This window comes from Abrus precatorius, unplaced genomic scaffold (genome assembly GCF_003935025.1).
Source record: "Abrus precatorius isolate BTA unplaced genomic scaffold, Abrus_2018 Scaffold2, whole genome shotgun sequence".
Taxonomy (NCBI): domain Eukaryota; kingdom Viridiplantae; phylum Streptophyta; class Magnoliopsida; order Fabales; family Fabaceae; genus Abrus; species Abrus precatorius.
In genome coordinates this window covers 30361242-30386229 of record NW_020874362.1, presented here as the reverse complement: position 1 = coordinate 30386229, position 24988 = coordinate 30361242, and the positions used below count along the sequence as shown (strand labels likewise).

The following is a 24988-nucleotide window of genomic DNA, read 5'->3' as shown; positions in this document are numbered from 1 at the left end:
CATATTTCTGTTTCTTCTGAATATGGTATCTAACTAAATATTGTAACTGATTATGTTTACTCAATGACTAACATTTCTCATAATTTTTAGTGAAAATGATTTTAAATTTAATTAAACTTACAGTACTATAGTAGAATCAATAATTCAATCCCTTTGAGCAGGTGAATAATAATTCAAGAATTACATGCTGTCCGGCTTAAAGATAAGGTTAGCATAACCTTTGTTTGAGATCCCAAAAACTATAAATAAAAAAATGTCTAAAAAAATTTAAATAATTTTTCAAAATAATATTAAATATTAATGACTAGGTTTTAGTTCATGCAATGCACAAAAAGTATTACTTAAAATAAATATTATTATTTAGTTTATAAATAATGTTAAGAATATATTTTTATTTTAAAAATAAACTCATCATTTTATTGTGATTTTTTTCAATTGATAATTATATAATTTATCTGTTTTTTTTATTTTTCTTAATTAAAATACATATCTTCTATTATTTAATATGGCAAACATTAGAATAAAATAAACTAATCAATATATAGATTCTCATTATTTTAATTACTTAATACATATATAATAATTATAAAATAATGTCAACAATTAAACCTAAAATTAATAAAATATTACTTAAAAATTTAAATCAATAATGTCTCAAAAGTTAAATAAATTAATATAATATCAATTAAAGTAATAAATAAAATAATTACAATAATTTAGTAAGTGATTTACATCTTAAAAATTTTAAAAGTAATTTTTAAATATAATAACAAAAATTTTATTTTTTTTTGTGGTTGGAAAGGAGAATTAGGAATTAGAAGAGGGAACTTGAAAATTTGACAGAAATAAGATTCAAATCCTATCCATAATACATATGTTTTGCTGACTGTTACTACTGAATTATCACAGTGAGAAATATTTAATTTAAATTTTAAAAAGACCTAATTTAATATTGGGTTTAAATTTAGGCAAAATTAGGAAGTGTGATAATATGTATGGCATGGATTTAAGGTACAGCTTGGAGATGGATCAAAAGGAAAGAAGCTATAGCTTAGAAAAACTGTTCTCCCCACAGTGAGGTTCCTACAATGAGCAATCACATCACATCCACATAATTATATCCACTTATGTCCCAAATTGTTCTGTCATGTTTGTCTGTTATTCTTGACAGCAAAATATCTTTTTCCTAAGAGAATTCTTTTCTTTAAAGAAATGGGGTAACTTCACTCCGAGCATACATGTGCACATGCACAACCTCCCAAGAGATAAGTTATTTTCCATCTAAAACACTTCAAGAGAAATTATGAAAATATTTTATAATTTTATTTTTTTATTTTATTTAATACATTTTTTATACATCTTATTAAGATAAATCATTTTTAGTTTATATCAATACATTTTATGATAAATTTTATTAAAAAAAATTACTAAACAAACGCTTTATACTGTTATGCTTTGTTTTCTTTCCTTTTTCTTTGGAGGGGTGAAGTTGGAATGACTAACAATACGACAAATTTTGTAATCAAGGAACACAAAGATAAGAGAAATGCTATTCATACAACAAATTTGTATTACTTTGTTTTTCTTTTTTACGAATTAGAAAGTGATAGAAAGAGAAAAAATGCATGAGGTGAGAAAAAGAGAGAGAAAAAAAATTTATTGTTACAGAAATTAATTTTGAAAATAATATAACTCAAAACATGCTAGTGAGATTAATGGGAAGCTACTTGTATTGAATTTGTGTTAGCACCTAAGCTTCTTTTAGTGTTTTCCCCCGTTTTTTGTAGCTTCTTTCTTTGGCTGAACAAGCTTTTCAGACTGTGAATTATATGCTATCATAAAATGAAACAAATAGATATTGGTAGAAATATTCCCTTTCAAACATTCACACGTGTATGAAAGACAATGAACATGGAAGTGTTCAATATGCAGCTTTGTTTTTCATTGATTTTGATCGTATGCTGCTTTTCGCGATTATTGAGATTAGCTCATTGGCAGTCCACGTGACTAGAGAGAGATTCTGAAGATGTTTGAGTGAGTCTTCATCCAGCGATGGCAAGACAGAAGAGACATATCCTGCTAAGAATTTGTTTAAATTCAAAAATAAGGACAAATGAAAACTGAAGAGGTAAACAAGAATATAATTAAAATTTATAATAAGCATAAACTTTGAAGAATATAATTATTATTATTCTATACACACTTTTAATGTACCAATTTAAACTCATTTTTCCTCTTTATAATCTCTTCATCATATCATTTATTTTATCTTATACTCCACTTTTCTCCTTCATTCTCTAAGTCAGAAAGTATTGTAGAAAAAAGTTGTACGCATAAAATTTCTCTATCAGCCCCTGTTTTTTCTGTGGGGTCTGTACTATGCTGCCAAATCTGAAGTCTGAGAACAAAAATGAAACAACTAGTCCTTCAAGGACAAATTTGGCACAACGCTGAAGATGGTAAAAATTTCATACCTGAATTTTTTACAAGGCATAGCAATGAATATGAAACCAGCACTCTAGCCTCAACATCCTTATCATAATTCAAGTATTTTAGTAACAGTGGGATGATAATTGAGAAAACCATTGGTGGCAACTTTCTATCATCAACTAAGTGAAGGTAGCTGCTCATCCATGAAATTGTTATAAGGCTAGCTCTTGCTAAACTTGGGACTCCATTGACTGCAGAATCTGCAAGTGCAGCTAGTAAATTCTTGTTTCCACTTTTGAACAAGAAACTAGCTGCTCTTGTTTGCCAACTTTCCGCTTCATCCTCCTCTTTATTCTAATGAACAACATACAACCAATCAATAATTTGAATAGTAAGTAATAATACAAGCATAATTATAATCCAAAGCCTACCTTGAGAGCTGAATTATATACAACAATTTCCTTGCCATGAGAGGAATCTTCCAAGTAATTTTCTATGAAGCCAGCTTGTTTTAGAAGTGTTCTTTCCATTAATGATTCTCCCTTATAAGAAAATTGGCCTGCTAACAAGAGTAAAGCCCTTGCTGATTGCTCTTGTATTATACTATTCAATAATTGACAATTTAAAGCATCCACAATTGCCTCAATTGCTTCTGCTCTATATAAACTCCCTTTGAAAGGATCTTCCTGCAACACAACTGATATTCCATTTGTGAACTCTTCAAGATACTAAATCAATTTAATATATTAATGGATGGCTAACCGATATAAGAGTTTGATTTTGGAAACAATCAAAGTCATAGAATAACATGGAAAATTATTCACCAAACAATCAGTTAAAATTTCCATACATGGACTAGTAGTTGAAAGAATTACCATGATGTCAAGCAGCAACAATATCACTGCCACTAAAGGACGTTCTTCAGGTGGAGCCTTCTGAAGGTAGATGAACAGAATGTGCATTGTGTTTAGGCCACCCCATCCATCTTTAAGACCCTTTAAGAAATTTAAAATCTTGGAGGTTCTGAAGACATGATTTCAAAAGACTATCATATCAGCACTTTCTGATAAAAGAGAGTAAGGAAACAAAGAAAAGATGGAATAAAAGAATAAACAAGAAATCTAGGAAAAGATGGGTAATGAAATGCATACCTATCAAGGTAGAGTAACTCAGCTAGCAAAGAAAAAGCACCTCTGCTGCAATTTTTACTATTGCTAAGAACAATGAGTTCTAGTAAAGAACTCTTCTTTATATTGTTAGCAAGAAAACTTCTGCAGCTTCCTTCAGCACGAATGCACCTACAAATTATTAAAGCAACATTGTTTCTTTCATGTACGTCTCCTTCTTCGATTCTTTTCATAAGAAGGGTCAATCCCCCAAGGGAAACAACCTTCCCAGCATTCTCAACATTCTTATCTTCATGAAAACAAGTAAGAAGTTTGTCCAAAAAGTAAAATGCTGCCACTTGAGGATTGCATTGTACTCTGAAGAGGGTCAACACTTTGTCTCCAAATTCTAACACTCGAAGTACTAGTGGCACCCATTCTGGTGATAACATCTGATTTGCCTGCGGCTTTGACAAATAAAGCAGAATTGCAGCTTTTAGAAATAGACCAGTGCTTCTTAAAAGTCTCAAAAAGATTTCTAGATGTGGATCTGAGCTCAGTATAATTTGTCTAATTGCATCATTCCTTCCTAGTAGTTCTGCTAAAATTGATATGGCCAATTCTAGAATTTCTTCTTCACTTGAGGCAAACAATACCTCCAGGATAGCCTCAATTACACTAGATTGTGTCAGTGCTTCTTCAATTAGAGGATCACCATGAGAGTTCAGCCAAGCTTTGGTAATCACACGAATTGCGAATTCACATTCACTTAGAATATCTGATGAGCATAGGGTTGTAATAGCTCCAACAAATTCAGTTGAAAGAACAGTTATATCGTCTCTAAATGAAGCACTGCTGGATGTATAGTTGCTGTTCACCAAGCTTTCTGCTCCCATAGTCCTGCAAGAAAAGCACTGAAAATAGTCCAGCATAAGAGACTCTGGCCTTAATTCAGCAAGATGATTCTTGTCAATTCGCCTTGATGACCTTCCAATGTATAATGTGTTCATGTCTTCCTTCTGTCAAAGGTGAGAAATAGGATGAGATATCATATTTCTCAAATGCATTCCAATATTAAATGTGCGATGAAGTGAAGACACTGAAACTAACCTGGAAAGAACTGCTGATGAATTCATCATCATACAATTTTTCATCATTCCCTGAGCCCCATCTAATTGTCAACAATCCATTTTGATGAGCAAAATTGGTAGGTTTCAGCTCTAGTTTGGGGCCAAATACTTCCTTGTATCTATTGCATGAAACCAAAACATAGAAAGCACATAACTACCATATACATTTTGTTTCAAAAAGATATCTTGAGTAGACTAGTGAGTGCATGATGTCCATGTGACTTACAAGTTTGGGTTGATAGAAGAATGGGAAACAAAAGAATCTGAAGACCTTTTTCTAGATGATCTGTGACGTAGTCTTGATGGCAATGGGACAATGGGAAGAGAAGGTTCATTAGCCCCAACCTTAAGCCACTGCTTGTAATAAAAAGCAAACATAACAGTTCCTGTGTCCACTTTGTTATCATATACTTTGCTCAAAGACTTCATTTTCTTTTCATTCTCACCATGACATGCACTTGAAGCTGAAAGTACCTCTAGCTCCTCAGTGTACCAAATTTTGAGATGGAGAAGATGAGGAAGAAACACATGCTCCCAAAGATCAGGAAGCAAGTAAGTTCTTGCCAAAAATGGAGAATCACAAAACACTTGCAGCAGATGCCTAGCACAAATCCTGTTGTTTTTCTGAAGCTTGTAAACTATAGCCAAGTAGAGTTGAGCACAAGCAGAGAGATGGGAATTGGGTATTCCACAAGTTGAAGCAGATTCCCTTAAAGTTTTAGAATTCAATGAAGCAACTATGGTTAAAAGCTCAATGGAATTCCTTAAGCTTTTGATCCTTATCTCTCTCTTTGTCCCTTGATCTTGTTGTGCTACCAACGTGTCAATATTATCCATCCCTTGTTTCATGTTTACAAGAACCTCATCATCATCTGATTCTGAACTGTTTCTTCTTCTGACCAAGTAAGAATTGCACCTGTCTCGAATCGTTTTCCTGAAAAGATCATCTTTAACATATCTTCCAATGTACCCACTGAGAATAGCAATCACTGCTCTTGTGGCAACTTCATCCATAGGGGGTCCCACAGTTCTTGAATTCGGTGACACCAATGACTTGGAAATCGATTTTTCAGAGGCTAAACCAACCCTTTGAGTTTTGGAATGAAATGACCAAGACCCATTTCGTATAAAGGACTTGTCTAACTTGTGGTAGGAGCAATCAAGGTTTTTTCGATCATGGCATATGTTCAAAGTTGTCTCTTGTGAAAGTTTGTGTTTTGGTCTGAATGGGTTCGTTTGGTCGAAGCCTTCTTCTGTGAGAAGTTCTCTGAGGGATGTCATCTTTTGATTACGCGTGTAGGTGAAGAATGGGAGGGAGACAAATTTAAGCTTTCACCGAAACCACATTCTTAGAATTCAGAGCTAACAAAGAGAACAGAGAGACAGCTAGTTGTAAGAGAGGACAGTGAAGTGACTTTAGGCGCACAAACGAAGAAGACAAAGTGTTGTGTTGGGGTAATCATCAATCATGAGGGGCGAATCTTTTAAGACGGTTTACTTTGCAACATACTATACTAACATTGTTTCAAAGAAGTAAATTTTCCATACTTTGTACATACTTTCTTCTAATTACATTTCCTTATTTAGTTATTTTTTCTTTATTTTCATTTTTAAAAAAATTGAGATTAGAAAAAATATATGAATATTAATTTCTGTATTATAAATAAAATTCTACAGCTTTAAAAGTGAAATATTAAGTATAATTAATTTTTTTCATAGTTCATTATATATATATAATATTAAAATTTATTGAGAATGATACATAAATTACTATGTTATAATAATTTATTTTTTACTTATATTTTTGTTAATTTTGTTTGGAATTTTAGAGAATAAATTTTTATTAAAATTTTTTATTACTTTATATAAATATTTATATTTTTCTGAATATACTTTTATATTTATAAAAATTATTTTTATTTTTCAAATTTAGAATATATTTTTAAGAGTTTAATTTTTTTTAAATGTGGTGATTAATATATATCGAATATTTGTATTTAATTGAAAAAAATACTATTACTATTCATAGTTATGAAATTAAATCAGAATAATTTTAAAAATTATTACTATTATTATTTGCACAAATATAAAATAATATATATACACTGCCGAATTACTAAACTAGTTGCTGTATAAAGAAAAATAATGAATTTCAAGAATACTAAAAGTAATAAGGCAGTAAACCGTTTGAACCCATTGGTACAGCTTGGTTCGTTCGATTGCTTCTATGTTTCAAAACCGAGACACTCAAACCGGTAAGCTTTTCTTTTAAAAAATAAAATAAAAGGCCTTTACACTGTATGAACGGAGAAGAGTATGAAAGATTCTAAATTGAAACACATAGGCTTGCATTAATAGTTTAACATGATTTTTTTAATGCTCACGTGATCATTGATTAACTTTTAACTTTAACTTAAATATATTTAATTGTATAATCCAAATTTATAGTTAGCATAATTAGAGTTCAAAATTATTTATAATATTCAATATGTTTACGTTAAAGTTTAAAATTTAGGTTGTATAAAATATTTTTCTTGTCCAAATTATGATTGATTTTATAATTGTAATTTTATGTATTAAAATAGTTGTTTTATTGTTATTAAAAATGTGACCGGAATTAGCCGTATGAATAACATTATTAGAATTGTTAATAAAATTAATATGATTAGCAGTTTTACTATAATTCTTTTGATTGAATACATAATTATCATAATCATTGATTATATTTCCAAAAAATTGGTTTGTTGTACTTTATTATATTTTGTTTATATTTTACCTTACTGTAATATACCTTTATATTATATCAACACAATTATTAGCATTGTTACAATAGTTAACATCGTTAGAATTGTTGCTATAATTCTATCAATGTTAATTACAATAATAAGACTAATTATTTTAACAGTTTTCTTTAACAATAAAATCATTACTTTAATATATAAAATTAAAATTATAAATTAACCTTAGTTTAAGAAGAAAAATAAATGTGACCACATTACCTTACCTTATATAATAAGATAGCATGATAAAAATAGAAAAGAAAAAAACTGTGTATATATTCCTTATTTTGTAGGTGACCGGGAAGATGATGATGACTTGGATTGCAGAGAGCCAATATGTAACCATTGGTACATTTGTAACCATTGGTTTACCTTTAAATTCTTCATTTGCCACCTCATTTGATTTCGAATCACCCTGCAGAAGTTCGTAAGGTAGTCAGTTTAACTAGCAAGTGGAGCAAAACTCGAGACAAAACATGCATTATACAGTATTGTGTTACTATCCTAAGATTAAGTCTTCTAATCTATATTAAATTTTCAAATTGCATAACAATAAGTTTGCAAATTGGGGATATGTGTTTCAGCATCTCAAACATAAACTCTTTGGAGCACTTCCCTACTATTTTTGGGGATTTTGGAAGAAACAAAGTATTAGGAACCTGTTTACAGTGCATTGGACTTGTGATTCCCCAAGTTTCCAAGCAAAGTAATTTGTGATTAAATTTTATCTGGGATGGGCTTTCCTAACTACCATTCTTGCGAGTTTCTGCTATTAGTCATTTTATGGGTCTAATTTGTTGGATTGCAGAGAGCCAATATGCTGATGTTTTCTTATGATTGTTTTATAATTTTTTTTTCTGATCCAGAAACCTTTCTTGTCGTCGGTTCCTGCATTTTCCTATAACTCTTGTTTCATCACCCCAGCCCAACCCTAAAAAATAATAAGCAAAAATAAACAGAAGTGTTCTCGTTTTCTTTCTAATATATATTCTCAATCAGCATTTTCAAACTTGAGACCCATGAAGTATTAATTCACTTACAAAGTATTTTTTCCGGTACTCAGCATTGAGACCTTTTTCCAATAGGAGTATCCTTTTTTTCATAAACTCAATCTGTCTTCTCTGCATATCTTTAAACTGATACAATGAGGAGGACTCTTGATTTAACCGTGCTTGATTCCTAGCATCACCAGAACCATGTGCACCACCAGATTCCATGTCACTCCTCCTGCCACTCTCCCTAGATTGGTTGCATGTCAATTTCACATTTTCCATATTTGCACCATCAGCTGCTATGTCATTCGACTCATTCCTACCATTTTCAGCAGATTGGTTGTATGTGGATTCCACATTTGACGTATCTCCACTGGTGCGGACTTCAGAGCCAACTTGTCCTTGAACTGGTAAATTTATACAGGGGAGATTCAACTCCTGACAGATAACCTTCTGAATCTTCATATCCTTATCATCAACCACGGCATGCCACCTTCCATAGCCATGCCTTTATTGAAAAGAATTAAGTTAAAAAATTATATAAATTAAAATAACCTAAAAGTTATGAGACAGTAAACTCAAATCTTGAGAGGTCGCCATTGGTTTTGGACTGGAGGAATTAGGATACGAGGAGCTGAATGGATTGGGATTTTGGAAGGATCGAATTCGGTGATGAAGTGTTTGGATGCAACGTCGGAGTTTTGTTCGGAGGAAGAGTTGTCGAATGGGCTGGAGGATTTGACAAAGTTGGTGTTCCACGAGGACTTCCAGGAGGGGATGGAGAACGAAACCTTCTTCATCGTCTTCTTTTGCTTCTCAACCTCGCCGGACAGTAATAGGTCTTAGCTTCCGAGTTTGCTCTCACTGTGCTTTCCGGGGACTGGATTTTGAAAAAATTAATCTAAATCTATTTTAAATTTAATTATATGATTAGATTTGAAACTAACTTTTTTTTTTTTTTGGGATGGGCTTTCCTACCTCCCACATTCCATGTCACTCCTCCCCCCACTCTCCCTAGATTGGTTGCTTTAAAATATAAAAATATTTAACATTTTAACTAGTAATTAAAAATCTAAAAGAGACAAGATCTAAAATTATTTATTACAATAATTTAAATATTATTTTAAAATTTTTATAACTTTTTTATTTTTAGTTTTATAAAACTTAAAAATAAAACTTCAAAATATTATTTTTAAAATAGTCTTTTCTATTAATTTTTTTGTTATATTATTATCTCATATTCTTAAAAAAATCATATATATATATATATTATTACATAAATTTTGTGTTAAAAATAAAATAATAATTAATTTAATTTAATTTAAATTGACCTTTATAATATGAAGCTAACCAGGATGTGTATGGATTCGATTTTTAAAAAATTAACTTAAATTTATTTTAAATTTAATTATATAGATTAGATTTTGAACCAATTTATTTTAACTTTTTTAAATCGGTTAAAATTTAATTTTAAAATTTGAATTTAATTTAAAATCTATTTTAAATTAGATAAAAATAAACTATAAATATTTTTAATATTATTATTAAAAAGATTTAAATTTTATAATTACTAATCTAAAATTATATTTTTATATATTTTAATCTATTAATAGTATAATTTTTATTATTTTTATATTGTATTAAATTAATATATTTGCATACACATAAATTAATTATATAAATTAAATTTTAAATTATTTTATTTTTTAATTGATTTAAAAGTAATTTTATAATTTAAATTTAATTTTAAATCAATTGAAACTAGTTTTAAATTTATCTTTAGGTTTTCAATTTTAAATTTAATTTTTAAGATAAAACTGATTTTTAATACCTTTATGAATTTATTTTTTAAGATAAAACAAATTTATTGTATGCCTCGGTATTAAATTATTATATTTTAAAAATATTTTAATAATATTTATTAATTATATTATATTTTATAAAAGTTTATAAAATATTTATTATTATTTTTAACTTATTTTTAATAAAAAGAGTTGATCATGAAAGTTTAAATTAAAATTTATAAAAAGAAAAAATAATAATCTAAATAATAATAAAATTATTATGTTATAATATTTTAAAAATTAAAAAATAAATATAAATATAATATATATATATATATATTATTTTTATCTAAATAATATGTATCTTTCACTTAAATTATGCTCGGATGTTGCATTATATTTATTAAGATTCAAACTTGATATTATAAAATAATATATATTACTTTAAAATAAAAAGATATTTAACATTTTAATTAGTAATTAAAAATATAAAAAAGGTAAAGATCTAAAATTATTTATTACAATAATGTAAATATTATTTTAATCTTTGTGTAAGTTTTTATTTTTAATTTATTATTTATATAAAAGTTGTAAATAAAAATTTAAAATATTATTTTTAAAATAGTCATTCCTATTAATTTTTGCAGTTATATTATTATCTCATATTCTAAAAAAATTCATGTATATATATATATATATATATTATTGTTATTACATAAATTTTGTGTTGAAAATAAAATAATAATTAAATATATATATATTATTGTTATTACATAAATTTTGCGTTGAAAATAAAATAATAATTAAATTAATTTAATTTATATTAGTCTTTATAGCATGAAGTTAACCACAAAAATTTGAAAATCAAATAATACACTTTTAAGCTTTATGCATGGCATGTATATATAAATTAGGATGTTATTCCTGGTGAACAATCTCACTTGCTCAAGATCAACGTGGACATATTCTTAATAATTCTTAATTGTCAGTTGTAGCTACGCTGGACCGAAAATAAAATCTTTGGTGACTTGAGTTGTTCCAACCTTGAAGTGAAATTCTGATTTACGTAGTGACCCGTTGTAAAGACTGACTAAAACTAATTTTCGTAAAAGTAAATTAAATCTTATAAAATGGAATCCAAATTTAAATTAGTGAGTTTAGTGAAACTTTTTTCCTCATAAGTGATCTAAGTAGAGAACTTGAGTTTACTTCTTATTGATAAATCTTTCTATTATGGTGAAGATCATGTAACCTGTCTCCCATTGAGAGTGACACTAATTTCCTTCTCAATCTTTCACTTTTGCTTTGAAATTTATTGTTCAATTGCATTGTTCTTCATGGAAGCAAGGTTTGGTGCTTAAAGTTACTATAGGAACGATCTACAATTCAAAGGAATCAAACCATTCCTATAGGTGTAAACCTTAAGAAAGCAAGGAAATAGAAAAATAATTAGGGGACTTGTTAAGGAAAAGGTGGATTAGAGAAAATCTTAGTCCCTGTGCTATTCCGGTGTTGTTAGTGCCTAAAAAGAATGGGTCATGACATATGTGCACAGATTGTAGAGGCATCAATAACATTACCATCAAGTATAGGCACCCTATACCTAGACTAGATGATATGTTAGATGAGTTTAGTGGTTCCACTATATTCTCAAAGATTGATCTTAAAAGTGGTTACCATCAAATTCGAATGAAAGATAGGGATGAATGGAAAACAAACCTTTAAGACCAAGCTTGAGTTATATGAGCAGTTGGTTATGCTTTTGGTTTAACCAATATCCCTAGTACATTGATGAGACTTATGAACCATGTCCTAAGGAAATTTATAGGATATTTTATAGTATTATATTTTGATATTTTGATATATTATAGGTCTTTAGAAGCTCACCTAGGACATTTGAGGTTAGTCTTACTTGCCTTAAGAAACAATAACCTTTATCCTAACTTAGATAAGTGTTCCTTTTGCATGGATCACATAATTTTTCTAGAGTTTGTAATGAGCTTAAAAGGGGTACATGTGGATGAGTCTAAGTGAAAGGCCATCAAGGATTAGCCAATCCATAAGAACGTTGGAGAGTTTAGAAGCTTCCACGGGCCTGCTAGTTTTTATAAGAGATTTATGAAAGATTTTTCTACTTTGGCCTCACCTTTAAATGATTTGGTGAAAAATAATATGGTTTTTAATTGGGTCTAAAGTAAGAAAAAGCTTTCATAGAACTTAAAGAAAGGCTCACACAAGCACCTATACTAGCTCTACCTAATTTTTCTAAAACCTTTGAGTTAGAGTGTGATGCCTCTAATATAAATATAGGTGCAGTTTTGCTATAAGAAAGGCACCCCATAGCTTATTTTAGTGAAAAACTTAATGGTACCACATTAAACTATTCCACCCATGACAAAGAATTATATGTCTTGATTAGAGCCCTCAAAACTTGGGAACACTACCTACTTCCAAAAGAGTTTGTTATACATAGTGGTCAGGAATCATTAAAATACTTGAAAGGGCAAAACAAATTGAATAAAAGGCATGCAAAATGGGTAGAATACTTGGAACAATTTCCTTATGTGATAAAGCACAAGAAGGGTAAAGCTAACATTGTAGCTGACGCCTTACCTAGAAGGAAAATCCTCTTAACTTCTCTTGGAGCTAATGTGCATGACTTAAAAAGGATTAGAGAGTTGTATCATGAGAATGAATATTTCTCTTCAATTTTCTTTTCTTCGGGGACCATAGCCTCACATGGTTTCCATAGGCTAGAAGACTTCTTGTTTAAGGGCAATAAGTTATGTATACTTAAAGGGTCTATGAGAGAACTTCTACTTAGGGAAAGCCATGAGGGGGACTTATGGGGCACTTTGGAAGGTAAGACTTTATCTACTCTTAGTGAACATTTCTATTGGCCCCAAATAAAAAGGGATGTACAAAGACATTGCTTTAGATGTCTTACATGCAAATAGGACAAATCAAAGGTTTTATCTCAATGCCTTTACACACCTTTGTCCACACCCAAAACTCCTTGTGTTAAAATTAGTATGGACTTTATCTTAGGCTTACGTAGAACCCAAAGGGGTATGGGTCCATTTTTGTAGTGGTAAATCAATATAGCAAAATGGCTCACTCCATTCCTTGCCACAAGGTTGATGATGCAAGTCATATTGTCAAATCTTCTTTAGGGATATAGTTAGGTTACATGGAATCCCTAGAACTATCGTTAATGATAGGGATGCTAAGTTCCTTAGCCATTTTTGGAGAACTTTATGGGTTAAGCTAGGAACTAAACTACTTTTCTCTAACACTTGTCATTCCCAAATGGATGGACAAACTGAATTGGTCAATAGGACTTTATCTACACTACTTCGGGTCATCATAAAAAAGAATGTTAAGTCATAGGATGAGTGTCTCCCACATGTAGAATTTGCTTATAATTGTGTGGTACATTATACCACAAACCATAGCTTCTTTGAGATAGTATATGGGTTTAATCCTCTTGCCCCATTAGATTTAGTACCCTTATGTAATTCTAGTGATGTATTGCATAGGGATAGGGATAAAAACAGGTTAGACTTTATTCTAAACAGGCCCGGCCTATAACATAATTATTAGGTTTGAGCCTGACCTATTATCTATTAAAGGCTTTATTTTCAGCCTGACCTAACTTATTTCCGTGACTTGGCCTGAAGCTGTTAAAAAAGTCTACTATAAAAAAAATATATCTTAATATTAATAAAAATATAATTATTTTATTATCAAATTAGTTTACACATTTTAAAATTTTTATGTTATTGATAATTATTAAATAATTATAAAATTTTTTAGATAATTTTATAAATAATTTTTAAAATATTATTTGAGCATTAACTATAAATATTTTCATATTATAAAATTTTTATATTTCTATTTTTCTTAATTTAATTTTATAAAATTATTAAATTATTGAATATTTTAATTATTTTTTTGTGATAATTATATTTTATTTGTGTAAAGAAATCTTATATTCAGTAAATAAAATGACGGTAAACACATAAAATTAATAACAAAAAATAACACTCACAAAATTTGTTGAATCAATTAAAAGAAAATTATTATATTTAAAAAAATAAATAAATATTGTCATTATAAAAATCGTAGATAAAAAATATTTGTATTATAAAATTTATGATTGCAGAAAAATAATATATGAGCATAATAAGAATTAATGAAATTTATATTTAAATAACTTATATTTCTAAACTTTTATCTTAATCAAAAAATATGTGATAAAACTTAATATAAAAATTTAACTATATATATATATATATTTATTTATTTATTATATAATGACAATAATAATAACTATTAAATTAAAAAAGTAATTATAAAATATTTAAATATAATATAGAAAATATTATTGATACAATATATTAAAACATATATTTATATATTATATATATAAATTAATAAATTAATTAGTAATATAATTTTTTATTTATATTTTTTTGTTTATGTAAATATTTATTAATTATTGAATTCTAAATGTATATTAATAACTATATTTTTTAAGAAAAAACTATTTACATCTATGTTAAATTTATTAAAAATAATTATTTAAAATTTAACATATTTATATTTAGGTATGTGGCTGTGTATTGTAGACCTGGTTTCTAAAATTTTTTTTATAGTTACCTTACTCAAAAAATTTATACCAATAAAAATAAAATACATAGTAAGTTACAAAAAATATATATTATTATATATAATTTATTTAAAGTTATATTATTTATATTATTTACTATATGGTCCTATTATATATATTTATATATATTGTATATTAAATTTTTTATTTTATTTTTCTATTATTTTTTTATAAAATTTTAGTTTCGAATAAAATATGCTTCATATTTAAATAATTTTTATTTATTATAAAAAAATTAAACATAATATATTAATATAATAGTTAAACAATTAAATAATTAAATATTAATAATAATAAAAATATTAATATAATATTATTATTTCATTTTTTAATTGTATTTCGTTTAATTTTGATTGCGTCTTGTTCCTGTTTAAAGACTTAACCACTCTTTAACTTGTTTAAATGTAACGAATATGATAATTTATTATTTTAAAAAATGTAATCGTGTATAAATATTTTTAATTTTTAATATAATATAATTTTTATTTATTATAATTACAAATAAAAAAATTATAACATAACATATTAATTTAATAATAACAGAATTAAGAATATAAAAAATATATTATTAAATAACTTTATTATTTAAATTATTTGACAACTCTATACACACACACACACACATATATATATATATATATATATATATATATATATATATATAACAAGCTTTGTAAACAGCATATATGAGAGGGTTAGAGCCCAAATAATTAAAAAAAATGAGCGCTATGCTAGTTAGCTAACAAGGGAAGACATGAAGTATTCTTAGACATAGGAAATCTGGTTTAACTTCAATTCAAAAAAGAAATGTTTCCCTCTCAAAGAAAGTCCAAATTAAGTCTTAGAGGTGAGTCCATTTCAAATAGTAGAAAAGATCAATAATAATGCATATAAGCTAGACTTACCCAATGAGTAAAGAGTGAGTACAACTTTCAATATATGTGATTTATATAACTTAGAATGAAATATAAAAAATATAATTAAATACAATTTTTTTTTTTGTAAAAGGATAAATAAATGTACAGTTAATCAAGTAAATTATAATAACAGTGCTAATTAAATTATTTATAGTAACACTATTAATAATATTAATTTTAGTAACAATGTTAATTATCATAATATTTTTAAAATTTAATTTTGATATATTATTAGTTTACAAATGCATATAAGCTAAACTTACCCTATGAGTATAGAGTGAGTGCTACTTTCAATATATGTGATCTATATAACTTAGAATGAAATATAAAAAATATAATTAAATACAATAAATTTTTAAAAAAATATAAATAAATGTACAGTCAATCAAGTAAATTATAATAACAGTGTAATTAAATTATTTATAGTAACACTATTAATAATATTAATTTTAGTAATAATGTTAATTATCATAATATTTTTAAAATTCAATTTTGATATATTATTAGTTTAATGATTAACTAAATAAAAATTAGCAAAAAACTTTCTTTTTAAAAAATGAATTCCTTTTCCTTATATAAAAGAGTTATCCTTATCCAATCATGTCTTATGAATATTTATTTTTATATTATGCAATTCTAGTTGTTTCTTATTTTTCTTTGTAATGAAATCTAGGGATGGCAATGGGTAGGGTATGGGTAAGGTACTACAGTACCCATCCCCATACCCGCGTTTTAAAAAAATACCCGTACCCAGACCCATACCTGCGTGGGTATGAACATTAATCCCCGTACCCGTACCCTCTGGGTACCCGCATACTCGTCTTGTACCCATTACCCGCGTTTGTTTGAAAAAAAAATATTTATAAAGAAAAATATATTTATATAATTTCACATAAGTAGCATAATAATACAAAAATTCAATATGTAGTTGTCGAATAAGGTACAAATATAGATAAAAAACAAATATTCAAAGATCATAAATGTTAAATGTATCTTAATATAATAATTTTCTAAACTAAAATTCTTAGAAACAATAAGTAAAACTAAACACACAAGTTATTTGTCAGTGATAATCCTATCTTGTGTGAGATTTGATTGATTGGTAATGTCAGAACAACAACGAAATAGATCTGTACAATGGTTGTCCTTTCGTGTGGGATCACTTAGTAACCTCTTGTGACGGCATTAACAACTAACTCTAATGAATAATATTTCATAGTTATTAAGTTTTAGTGAGACAGACATTGAGAATGAGAATAGAGTTAGAGTAAAGAAGTTCAATACTAACAATAGAAAGTTGATACATAAAATATTTTTTTTAACTTTTGAATTTGAAATTGTAAGAAAAATAATAGATTTAATTAAAATAATATAATATAATTAATATATATATATATATATATATTAATACTAGTATTTTTTAACTCATATACTATACGAAAGTATTTTATCAAAAATATAAATTTTTGAAAAATTATTTTAGTGAATTAAATATTTATAATGTATATAAATTTAAAAAAAATTGAATAAAAGATAAATAGTTACAATAAAATTTTATAATAAAGAAATATACGTGTATATTAAAAAAATTATACTTTTTTATCTTAAAAAAATTAACAATAATTTTTTATATTTATATCTTTTCAAAAACTTCTTTGAATGTGAATAAATAGTAAGAATAATATTATTTAGATTCAATAGATTATAATTGTGTTTGTAATACATATGTTGCATAGAAAAATATTATTTTAAATTAAAATATAAAAATAAAATTTAAATATTATTAATAAATAATAAGTTTACGGTAATAGTAGGTGATTGTAAAATTTATAAAATATTTATAATATATTTATTATTTATCATTTACTTTATGATTTAAACATCAATATGATTTTATTAACAAAAATATTTGTGTAAAAAATATTTTATGTGTGTCATATATAAATAATATTTTAAAAAAAAGTCAATCTCATATTAACTATGTAATAATTAAATTGTGTTAACCTAATTAAATGATATAAAATAGTAAATAAATTTTCTATTAAAAATATAAATCAAAATAAATTTTTTGGTTTACTTTATTATTAAATATATTTTTATATTAATCTTATATAACTTCACGTAAGTAATATAATAATACAAAAATTCAATTCATAATTGAATAAAGTTTAAGCATATATATATATATATATATATATATATATATATATATATATGCGGGTGGGGTGGGTACTTAGATACCCATACCCGCACCCATCCCCATTAAAATTTGCGGGTTTTTACCCACACCCATACCCGTACCCGTATAGCGGGTAAATACCCTACCCATTGTGGGTAAATTTTGCGGGTGCCCATCGGGTATTTTACCCATTGCCATCCCTAATGAAATCAGTAGCTTATGGAAGAAGTTTATTTAGAATTCACTAAGGGAAAAGAGGTATTATCTCATTAGTTGGCAAAAATTTGTAAACCTAAATCAAAGGGTGGATTGAGTTTTAAGGACTTACACGTGCTTAATAAGAGCATATTTGATGAAATCATGGTGGAGGTTAATTACATCACGTGATCTTGGGGCTCAAGTTTTGCATAATAAATATAAATTTACACTAGGACAAAATTCTAAGGTTAGAAATGGACAAAGAGTCTCTCTTGTGTAAAATAGTCTATCTTTTATTTGATCTTTATTTGCTAAGGGATTAGGATGGGTCATAAATGACATAACTATTAAATTCTGATATGATAATTAGATACTTAATATTGGTAAATTGTTTAGTTATGTTGCACATTCCCTTTTTGATTTGGAATTGAATCTACATGTTGCTTTATTTTTGTTAATGAGGTCTTGGATTGGAATAAGTTGGCTAGTGTCCTTCTAGATTAGATTTATAGTTTTCTTGCTAAAATTACTCTTCCTTCCGATTCTGGTGGGCAAGATTCAGTCTTTTGGAATATGAAAAGTAATTAAATATTTTTTCTCAAATTTACTTATAGTTTATTGTATAAATTTGTTAATTAGTCTGTTCATATTTCTAAGTTATTTGATTTAGTTTAAAATTAGAAAGAACCTCTTAAATTAGGATGTTCTTGTGGAAAGTTATCCATAGCAAACTGTTTATGAATAAAGAAAGATGCAATAGAGGTATGACAACTTCTCCCCTTTGTACTAGTGATAATTCTAAATCTATAATTCATGTTATTAGATATTGTTATTATGCTAGGCAGATTTTTGGAATTTCTTTGTTTTCTCTCAATAATGGGTTATTTAAAGTTATTGTTTGGTTATAAAGGATATGAATAATTTTATTTTTAATAATTCTTTTGTCTAGCCTATGAAACTTGTTTAGAAAATTTTGTTTAATTTTGAATTTTTTGTCTAGTTGCTGTTAGTAATGTTTCATCTTTACCAAGGTTAGTGAATGATCAAGTTCCTACTAAATGGCTCCTCTAACTAATCAATGGAAGCTTAATGTAAATGGTGTTGTCTCCTTAATAAATGGTGCTATTGCTTATGGTGATCTGATATGGGATGTTAAAGGATATTTTATTGCTAAATTTCATAGAAATATAGTTCTCTACTCGCCTTTAACTACAGAGTTATGAGTATTCTTTTATGGATAAATAATGATTCGAGATATGCTTTGTTCTTAATTCTTAATGTTCAAAGCTCCTCTCATCCTTTATTTAACTTGCTTGATAGAGTTTAGTATGTACTTAAATTTATCTATTTAAAGTCTAGTTATACTTTTAAGAAAATAAAATAACTTGCTAACCATTTAATCAAGGCTTAAAAATTTTATTTTCCTCAAATTATATTGAGGTTATTTCTCCTTCGTTATACTCTTTCTTTCGTCTTGATTCTATAGATATTTAGACTATTAAAATAGTATTTTAATTCTATTTTTTTAACTTTTAATATTTTTAATAAAAATATGTAAAATAAAATATCATAGATATGACTTTTAAAATAGTTATAATAGAATTCAATAATTTTTAATAATGTTACAATTTATAATTAGGCAATAATTTTTTTTTTACATTATTAGTATATTTTAATATTTTAATTAAATTCCACTTTCTATATTAACAGTAGAGTATCACTTTAATATAAAAAAATTAAAATTCCAAATCTAACCTCAATTTGAATAAAAAAATATTTTTTTTAATAATAAGATATTTATTACATGCTTACAAATAAATGTAGTTTAACTAATTAAATTCTCTTCCATGAGAAAAAAAAAAAACTAATTGAATACTCAATATCTGAATTGAGATAGTGATTTAAAAATATCAAGTTATGGAAAAGATATTAAATGGTAGCCGTGACATCGCTGACATGGCTGGCCTCCTTATCCCACCGAGAGACCAGAGTTGAGTTCAGCTCCTTACCCTCTTTGCTATATTTCCGACAACCTCAACCCAAACCTGCGACTTCATCAATAGTTCAGATATTTTCAATCTCTCCATTTTACTTAACACATGGAGTTACGCTCTGCAATTCTCCAATCTTCTGCTTCACTTCCACCAAGGTTTCACGCTCTTAAACCCACCGCAGATTTAGCTTCTCCCTTCTCCTTCTTCGTTACAAATTCACTTCCCCTTCCAACCATCACTTTTACTTCCAAAGGTGAGTCACTACTTTCCAACTCCATTATCTAGTTTTGGCCCTTTGCTGCATTGCATAATGTATATTACTTGGCGCTAGCAAGGTAAAATCAACCAAGGGAGTGCCTTGTTTGTTTCTCTTCCGTGTCGTGTGTCACAATGCACTTAATGAACAAAACCAAGTGGAGACTAAATGCAGGGAAGGGGAAAATTTTAGAAGAATTAGATTCAGTGATGGCCCAGAAATTTTGGGTGACCGTTGGAGGGGGGGGGGTTGATTTAATGGGTCTGTGAAACTGTTTTTCAGTTTGTTTGAATAAACTTCTTATATAGTTTATCAAAATAAGTTGTTTTCAGTTTATCCTAATAAGTTTCATTGTTAAATTTAAAGTATAAACCATTGTTTAAAAATAATTTTGTGAATAAGCACTTAATTAAGTACTATTCTCAAATGCACCCAGTATCTCGTACTTTGCATAAGAAAAAATAGTACTATAAAAAATAGCATAATAAGGGTAAAATTGTGGATATTGGAACTTAAATAAAACTTAACATTTTAATATTATTAAATGATTTTGAAATTAAGTGGGGGGATGTGTCCCACATTATAAAATGTAGGTCTGTCCCTAATTAGATTATAACTTTTTAAAAATGAGGGACCAAATGAGAAATTTATAATACGTAAAGGGAACAAAAACAGATTTAAACTGAAGTTTTAATATAACTAGTGGGCCATGTAATCTATCTTAATGGGTTTGTTTACGTTACAACATTGTTGTATTTGTGTCTCCTGAACATTATGGTCTGTTACACAAGAGAATCCTAATTCCTGTTATGCTAACTTGTTCATTGATCAAGCAGATCAGCAGCATTCCTTTCCAGCTACTGCTTGTGACTCAAGGGCAATGCAGAATTGTGTTGGCGAAGGATTGTCGTGCACTGGTGCCTCTAGTGGTGCTTGCTCTTGTGATGATCCTAGTGGAAGTGATGGTTATGATGGCACAAGGTTCTTGGATAACTACCAAATGATCATTAGAAATTGTGACAAGCTAATTGAGGCTTTCATGATGGACGAGACTGATTGGAGAAGGTTGTTAGTTTTCAACAGGAAGTGGAGCAATATTAGGCCCCATTTCTTTAGACATTGTAAGGATAGAGCAGACACTGAAGACAATCCACTGATGAAGAACAAGCTGCTATGGCTTGGAAAGAAGCTTAAGGCGGTCTGTTGCTTACCCATTTATTGTTGAATTTTATACTCATCACTCAATGTCATAGTATTGGTGACTCATGAAAATCAAACTAGCACATTTCTGTCTAAAATTCACCCCCATTTTTAATAACTTTTTTTTTTCAGTTTCTTGAATGCAACATACAAACTTGGAGCTGTATTTGATAGTACAACTGTACTGTTAGTGTTTACTACATTGCTTATGAAATAATAAAAGGGGAAAGATGTTGTATCCTAGAACAAAAAGAAAATGTGATTGATGTAGGGAAACTTTGTATATCTCAAGATTCTACCATGCCTTTAAATTTGTTGTTTATGGCTGCTACAATGCACAAATTTATTGAATTCTCCTCTTCTGCAGATAGATGAAGATTTACGGAGATACAGTGAACTTATTGAAATGATCAAAGGGAATCCATCTGAAATTTATGAAATTGTCTCCAGGAATCGTAAAGACTTCACAGAAGAATTCTTTATGCATCTCCATACAGTTGCTGAATTTTATGATGACAATCCCAAAGCACAAAATGGTAAATGCCTTGAATTCCGAGTTAATGTTACTTATGACAATATATTTAGCTTTTAAATATTTGGTCACCCACTGAACAGAATAACGTCCTCCTGTTCAGAGCTTTTCCATACTTCATTACTATAAGTAAAATTAGATGTTGGTGCATTTTATAATCAGATCAAAGTCATTCACTCACATAATCATATTCCATTTTCATTCTCATCTCCAAAAATTCCTCTTTTAAAACTATTGATCATCCAGAATTTGTCTAGCTTACCCTAGGTTGAACTGTGATAATATGCCGTAGAATTTTTTTGTCCTTGCAGTATAAAGATCATATAGAATTGCCACATGTTAAGAAATGAATCAATGTAACTGGGTAGTTAAAACTTGCCTCTTCAATTAATCTGGCATTTTTCTCCCTTATGTTTATGTGACAAGATTGGGTAAAGCTTCAGAACACATGCTTGGATGCTGTAAAAGTCTATGACGCTGCCTCTGAAAGCATTGAAGTACTAAATGCTGCGGGGTTGAACTTCCAAGAGATTATCAATTCTCCCCTGGATTCCTCCTGCTCGAGGATAGAGAATTTGGCTGAGAAAAGTCAATGCTTCAATCCAAAATTAGTTGCTCATTGGCTGCGATTGTGTTACGATGTGGAAGAGTTAGGAAGAGTACATGCAATTGTCTTGAAATGTTTTCGACATTCAGTTACTTATGTTGATAATAATTTGATTTGTAGTTATTTGAGATTGGGCAAGCTAGCTCAGGCTCGTAGAGTGTTTGATAGAATGCCAAGAAGGAATACGGTTACATGGACTGCTATTATTGATGGGTACTTAAAATTTAACTTGGATGATGAAGCTTTTAAATTATTTCAAGATTCTGTTAAATATGGGGTTCCAGCAAACAGTAAGATGTTTGTCTGTATCATGAATTTATGCAGTAGAAGAGTGGATTTAGATCTGGGGAAACAAATCCATGCTCATATTTTGAAAAGCAGCTGGAGGAATTTAATTGTTGATAATGCAGTTATTCATTTTTATGCAAAATGTAGCAATATATCAAGTGCATTTCGAACATTTGATCGTATGACACAGAGAGATGTGGTATGTTGGACAACTATGATTACTGCTTGTTCCCAGCAAGGGCTTGGACATGAAGCTATGTTGATATTGTCACAAATGCTTGGTCATGGGTTCTCTCCCAATGAATATACTGTGTGTGGTGCACTAAAGGCATGTGGAGAGAATAAAGCTTTGAAATTTGGGACCCAGCTTCATGGTGCAATAATAAAGAAAATCTGCAAGAGTGATGTTTTTGTAGGAACTTCCCTAGTTGATATGTATGCAAAATGTGGGATGATGGTGAATTCTAAAGAAGTGTTTGACAGAATGAGGGGTAGAAATACAGCTACTTGGACATCCATTATATCAGGATATGCTCGAAATGGGTTTGGGGAAGAGGCCATAAGCTTCTTTCGATTAATGAAGAAGAAAAAAATACATGTTAATAAATTTACAATTTTGAGTGTCATGATGGCTTGTGGCACAATTAAGTCTTTGCTAATTGGAAGAGAAGTTCATGCACATATAATCAAGACTATTATTCATTCTAACATATACATAGAAAGCACTTTGGTGTGGTTCTATTGCAAATGTAAAGAATACTCTCATGCTTTCAAGGTGCTCCAACATATGCGTTTTAGGGATGTTGTTTCATGGACTGCCATTATCTCTGGGTGTGCCAAACTTGGACTTGAACAAGAGGCTCTAGAATTTTTGCAAGAAATGATGGAGGAAGGTGTGTTTCCTAATTCCTATACTTACTCATCCGCTCTGAAAGCGTGTGCCAAACTAGAAGCTCCAATGCAAGGAAAATTAATTCATTCCTATGCAAGCAAGAACCCTGCCTTGTCTAATGTATTTGTAAATAGTGCTTTAATATACATGTATTCAAAATGTGGATATGTTGCTGATGCTTTTCAAGTTTTCGACAAAATGCCAGAGAGGAACTTGGTTTCTTGGAAATCCATGGTCTTGGCTTATGCAAGGAATGGACATGGTGGAGAGGCTCTGAAGCTCATGCATAGAATGCAAGCTGAAGGTTTTGTGGTGGATGATTATATCCTTGCAACAGTTCTTACAGCCTGTGGAGGCATTGAGCGTGGAGACATTTGTTGGGATATCGAATCTTCTTCTTATTACTTGCATTCCTAGTAATCTTCCGCAAGATAGGAGCATCAATGAACATTGTACATTAGTGAATGTACCTAATTAGATGAATAGCAGCCTAATGGATAATGTATACCCGGTAGAAGAGTAGGATAGAGAAAGATTTTGAGAAACAATGTGCCACCAAATATTGGTGAGAGGCTTCTTTTGTTGTCTTTACATGCCTCAATGTAAAAAGATTTAACATGATGAGAAAAAAAAAAAAAAAAAAAAAATCTCTACCACTTCATCACCAAACAGATTTTCTAAGTGTGACATCTTGAAAGACTTTATTTATGATGAAGGATGCTCATGCTGCTCTCAAAATAAGAATCTGCATGTGTTGTGTTTGATATTGTATTGTGTTATAGACTTTACCACCTTTATTATGCTTTGAAAGGAAACCTTAACTTAGTTCATGTACGCTAAATTCCTGACTCTAAGACACATTAAACAAAAGTATTTCTTTTTCAAGTGCACAATTCTGGTTTGCTTAAAGGGTTTCAACAGCTTTTGGACCTGGTGATGAACATTTTCATATATGGCTGGAGAAGATTGTTGTTCTGATAATTGTTTAACTGATTGGAACTCCAAAAACACTACCCATCTACTAGCAAAAG

The 24988-nt window shown here is 28.6% G+C and overlaps 2 protein-coding genes across 2 annotated transcripts; one reads left to right on the top strand and one right to left on the bottom strand.

The window, feature by feature from the left end:
- Positions 1 to 1794: 1794 nt before the first annotated feature.
- Positions 1795 to 2960, bottom strand: LOC113859805. The gene is made up of 3 exons (XM_027492489.1): positions 2862 to 2960; positions 2475 to 2784; positions 1795 to 2076 (listed from the first exon to the last, which is right to left on the bottom strand). The coding sequence occupies exons 1-3, from the start codon at positions 2958 to 2960 to the stop codon at positions 1922 to 1924; spliced, it is 564 nt and encodes a 187-aa protein (XP_027348290.1). The 3' UTR covers positions 1795 to 1921.
- A 17135-nt stretch (positions 2961 to 20095) lies between these two features.
- On the top strand, positions 20096 to 24712 carry LOC113857637 (pentatricopeptide repeat-containing protein At4g18520, chloroplastic-like). The gene is made up of 4 exons (XM_027489724.1): positions 20096 to 20435; positions 21275 to 21636; positions 22006 to 22174; positions 22597 to 24712. The coding sequence occupies exons 1-4, from the start codon at positions 20288 to 20290 to the stop codon at positions 24372 to 24374; spliced, it is 2457 nt and encodes an 818-aa protein (XP_027345525.1). The 5' UTR covers positions 20096 to 20287; the 3' UTR covers positions 24375 to 24712.
- The last annotated feature ends 276 nt before the right edge of the window (positions 24713 to 24988 follow it).

Coding starts and splice junctions, on each gene's coding strand:
- LOC113859805 (XM_027492489.1), bottom strand. CDS start 2,960: ATGGAAAGAACACTTCTAAAACAAGCTGGCTTCATAGAAAATTACTTG. Junction 2,785..2,861: donor TATATAATTCAGCTCTCAAG/GTAGGCTTTGGA, acceptor GTTGTTCATTAG/AATAAAGAGGAGGATGAAGC. Junction 2,077..2,474: donor ATGCCTTGTAAAAAATTCAG/GTATGAAATTTT, acceptor AATTCTTAGCAG/GATATGTCTCTTCTGTCTTG.
- LOC113857637 (XM_027489724.1), top strand. CDS start 20,288: ATGGAGTTACGCTCTGCAATTCTCCAATCTTCTGCTTCACTTCCACCA. Junction 20,436..21,274: donor CATCACTTTTACTTCCAAAG/GTGAGTCACTAC, acceptor TTGATCAAGCAG/ATCAGCAGCATTCCTTTCCA. Junction 22,175..22,596: donor CAATCCCAAAGCACAAAATG/GTAAATGCCTTG, acceptor TTATGTGACAAG/ATTGGGTAAAGCTTCAGAAC.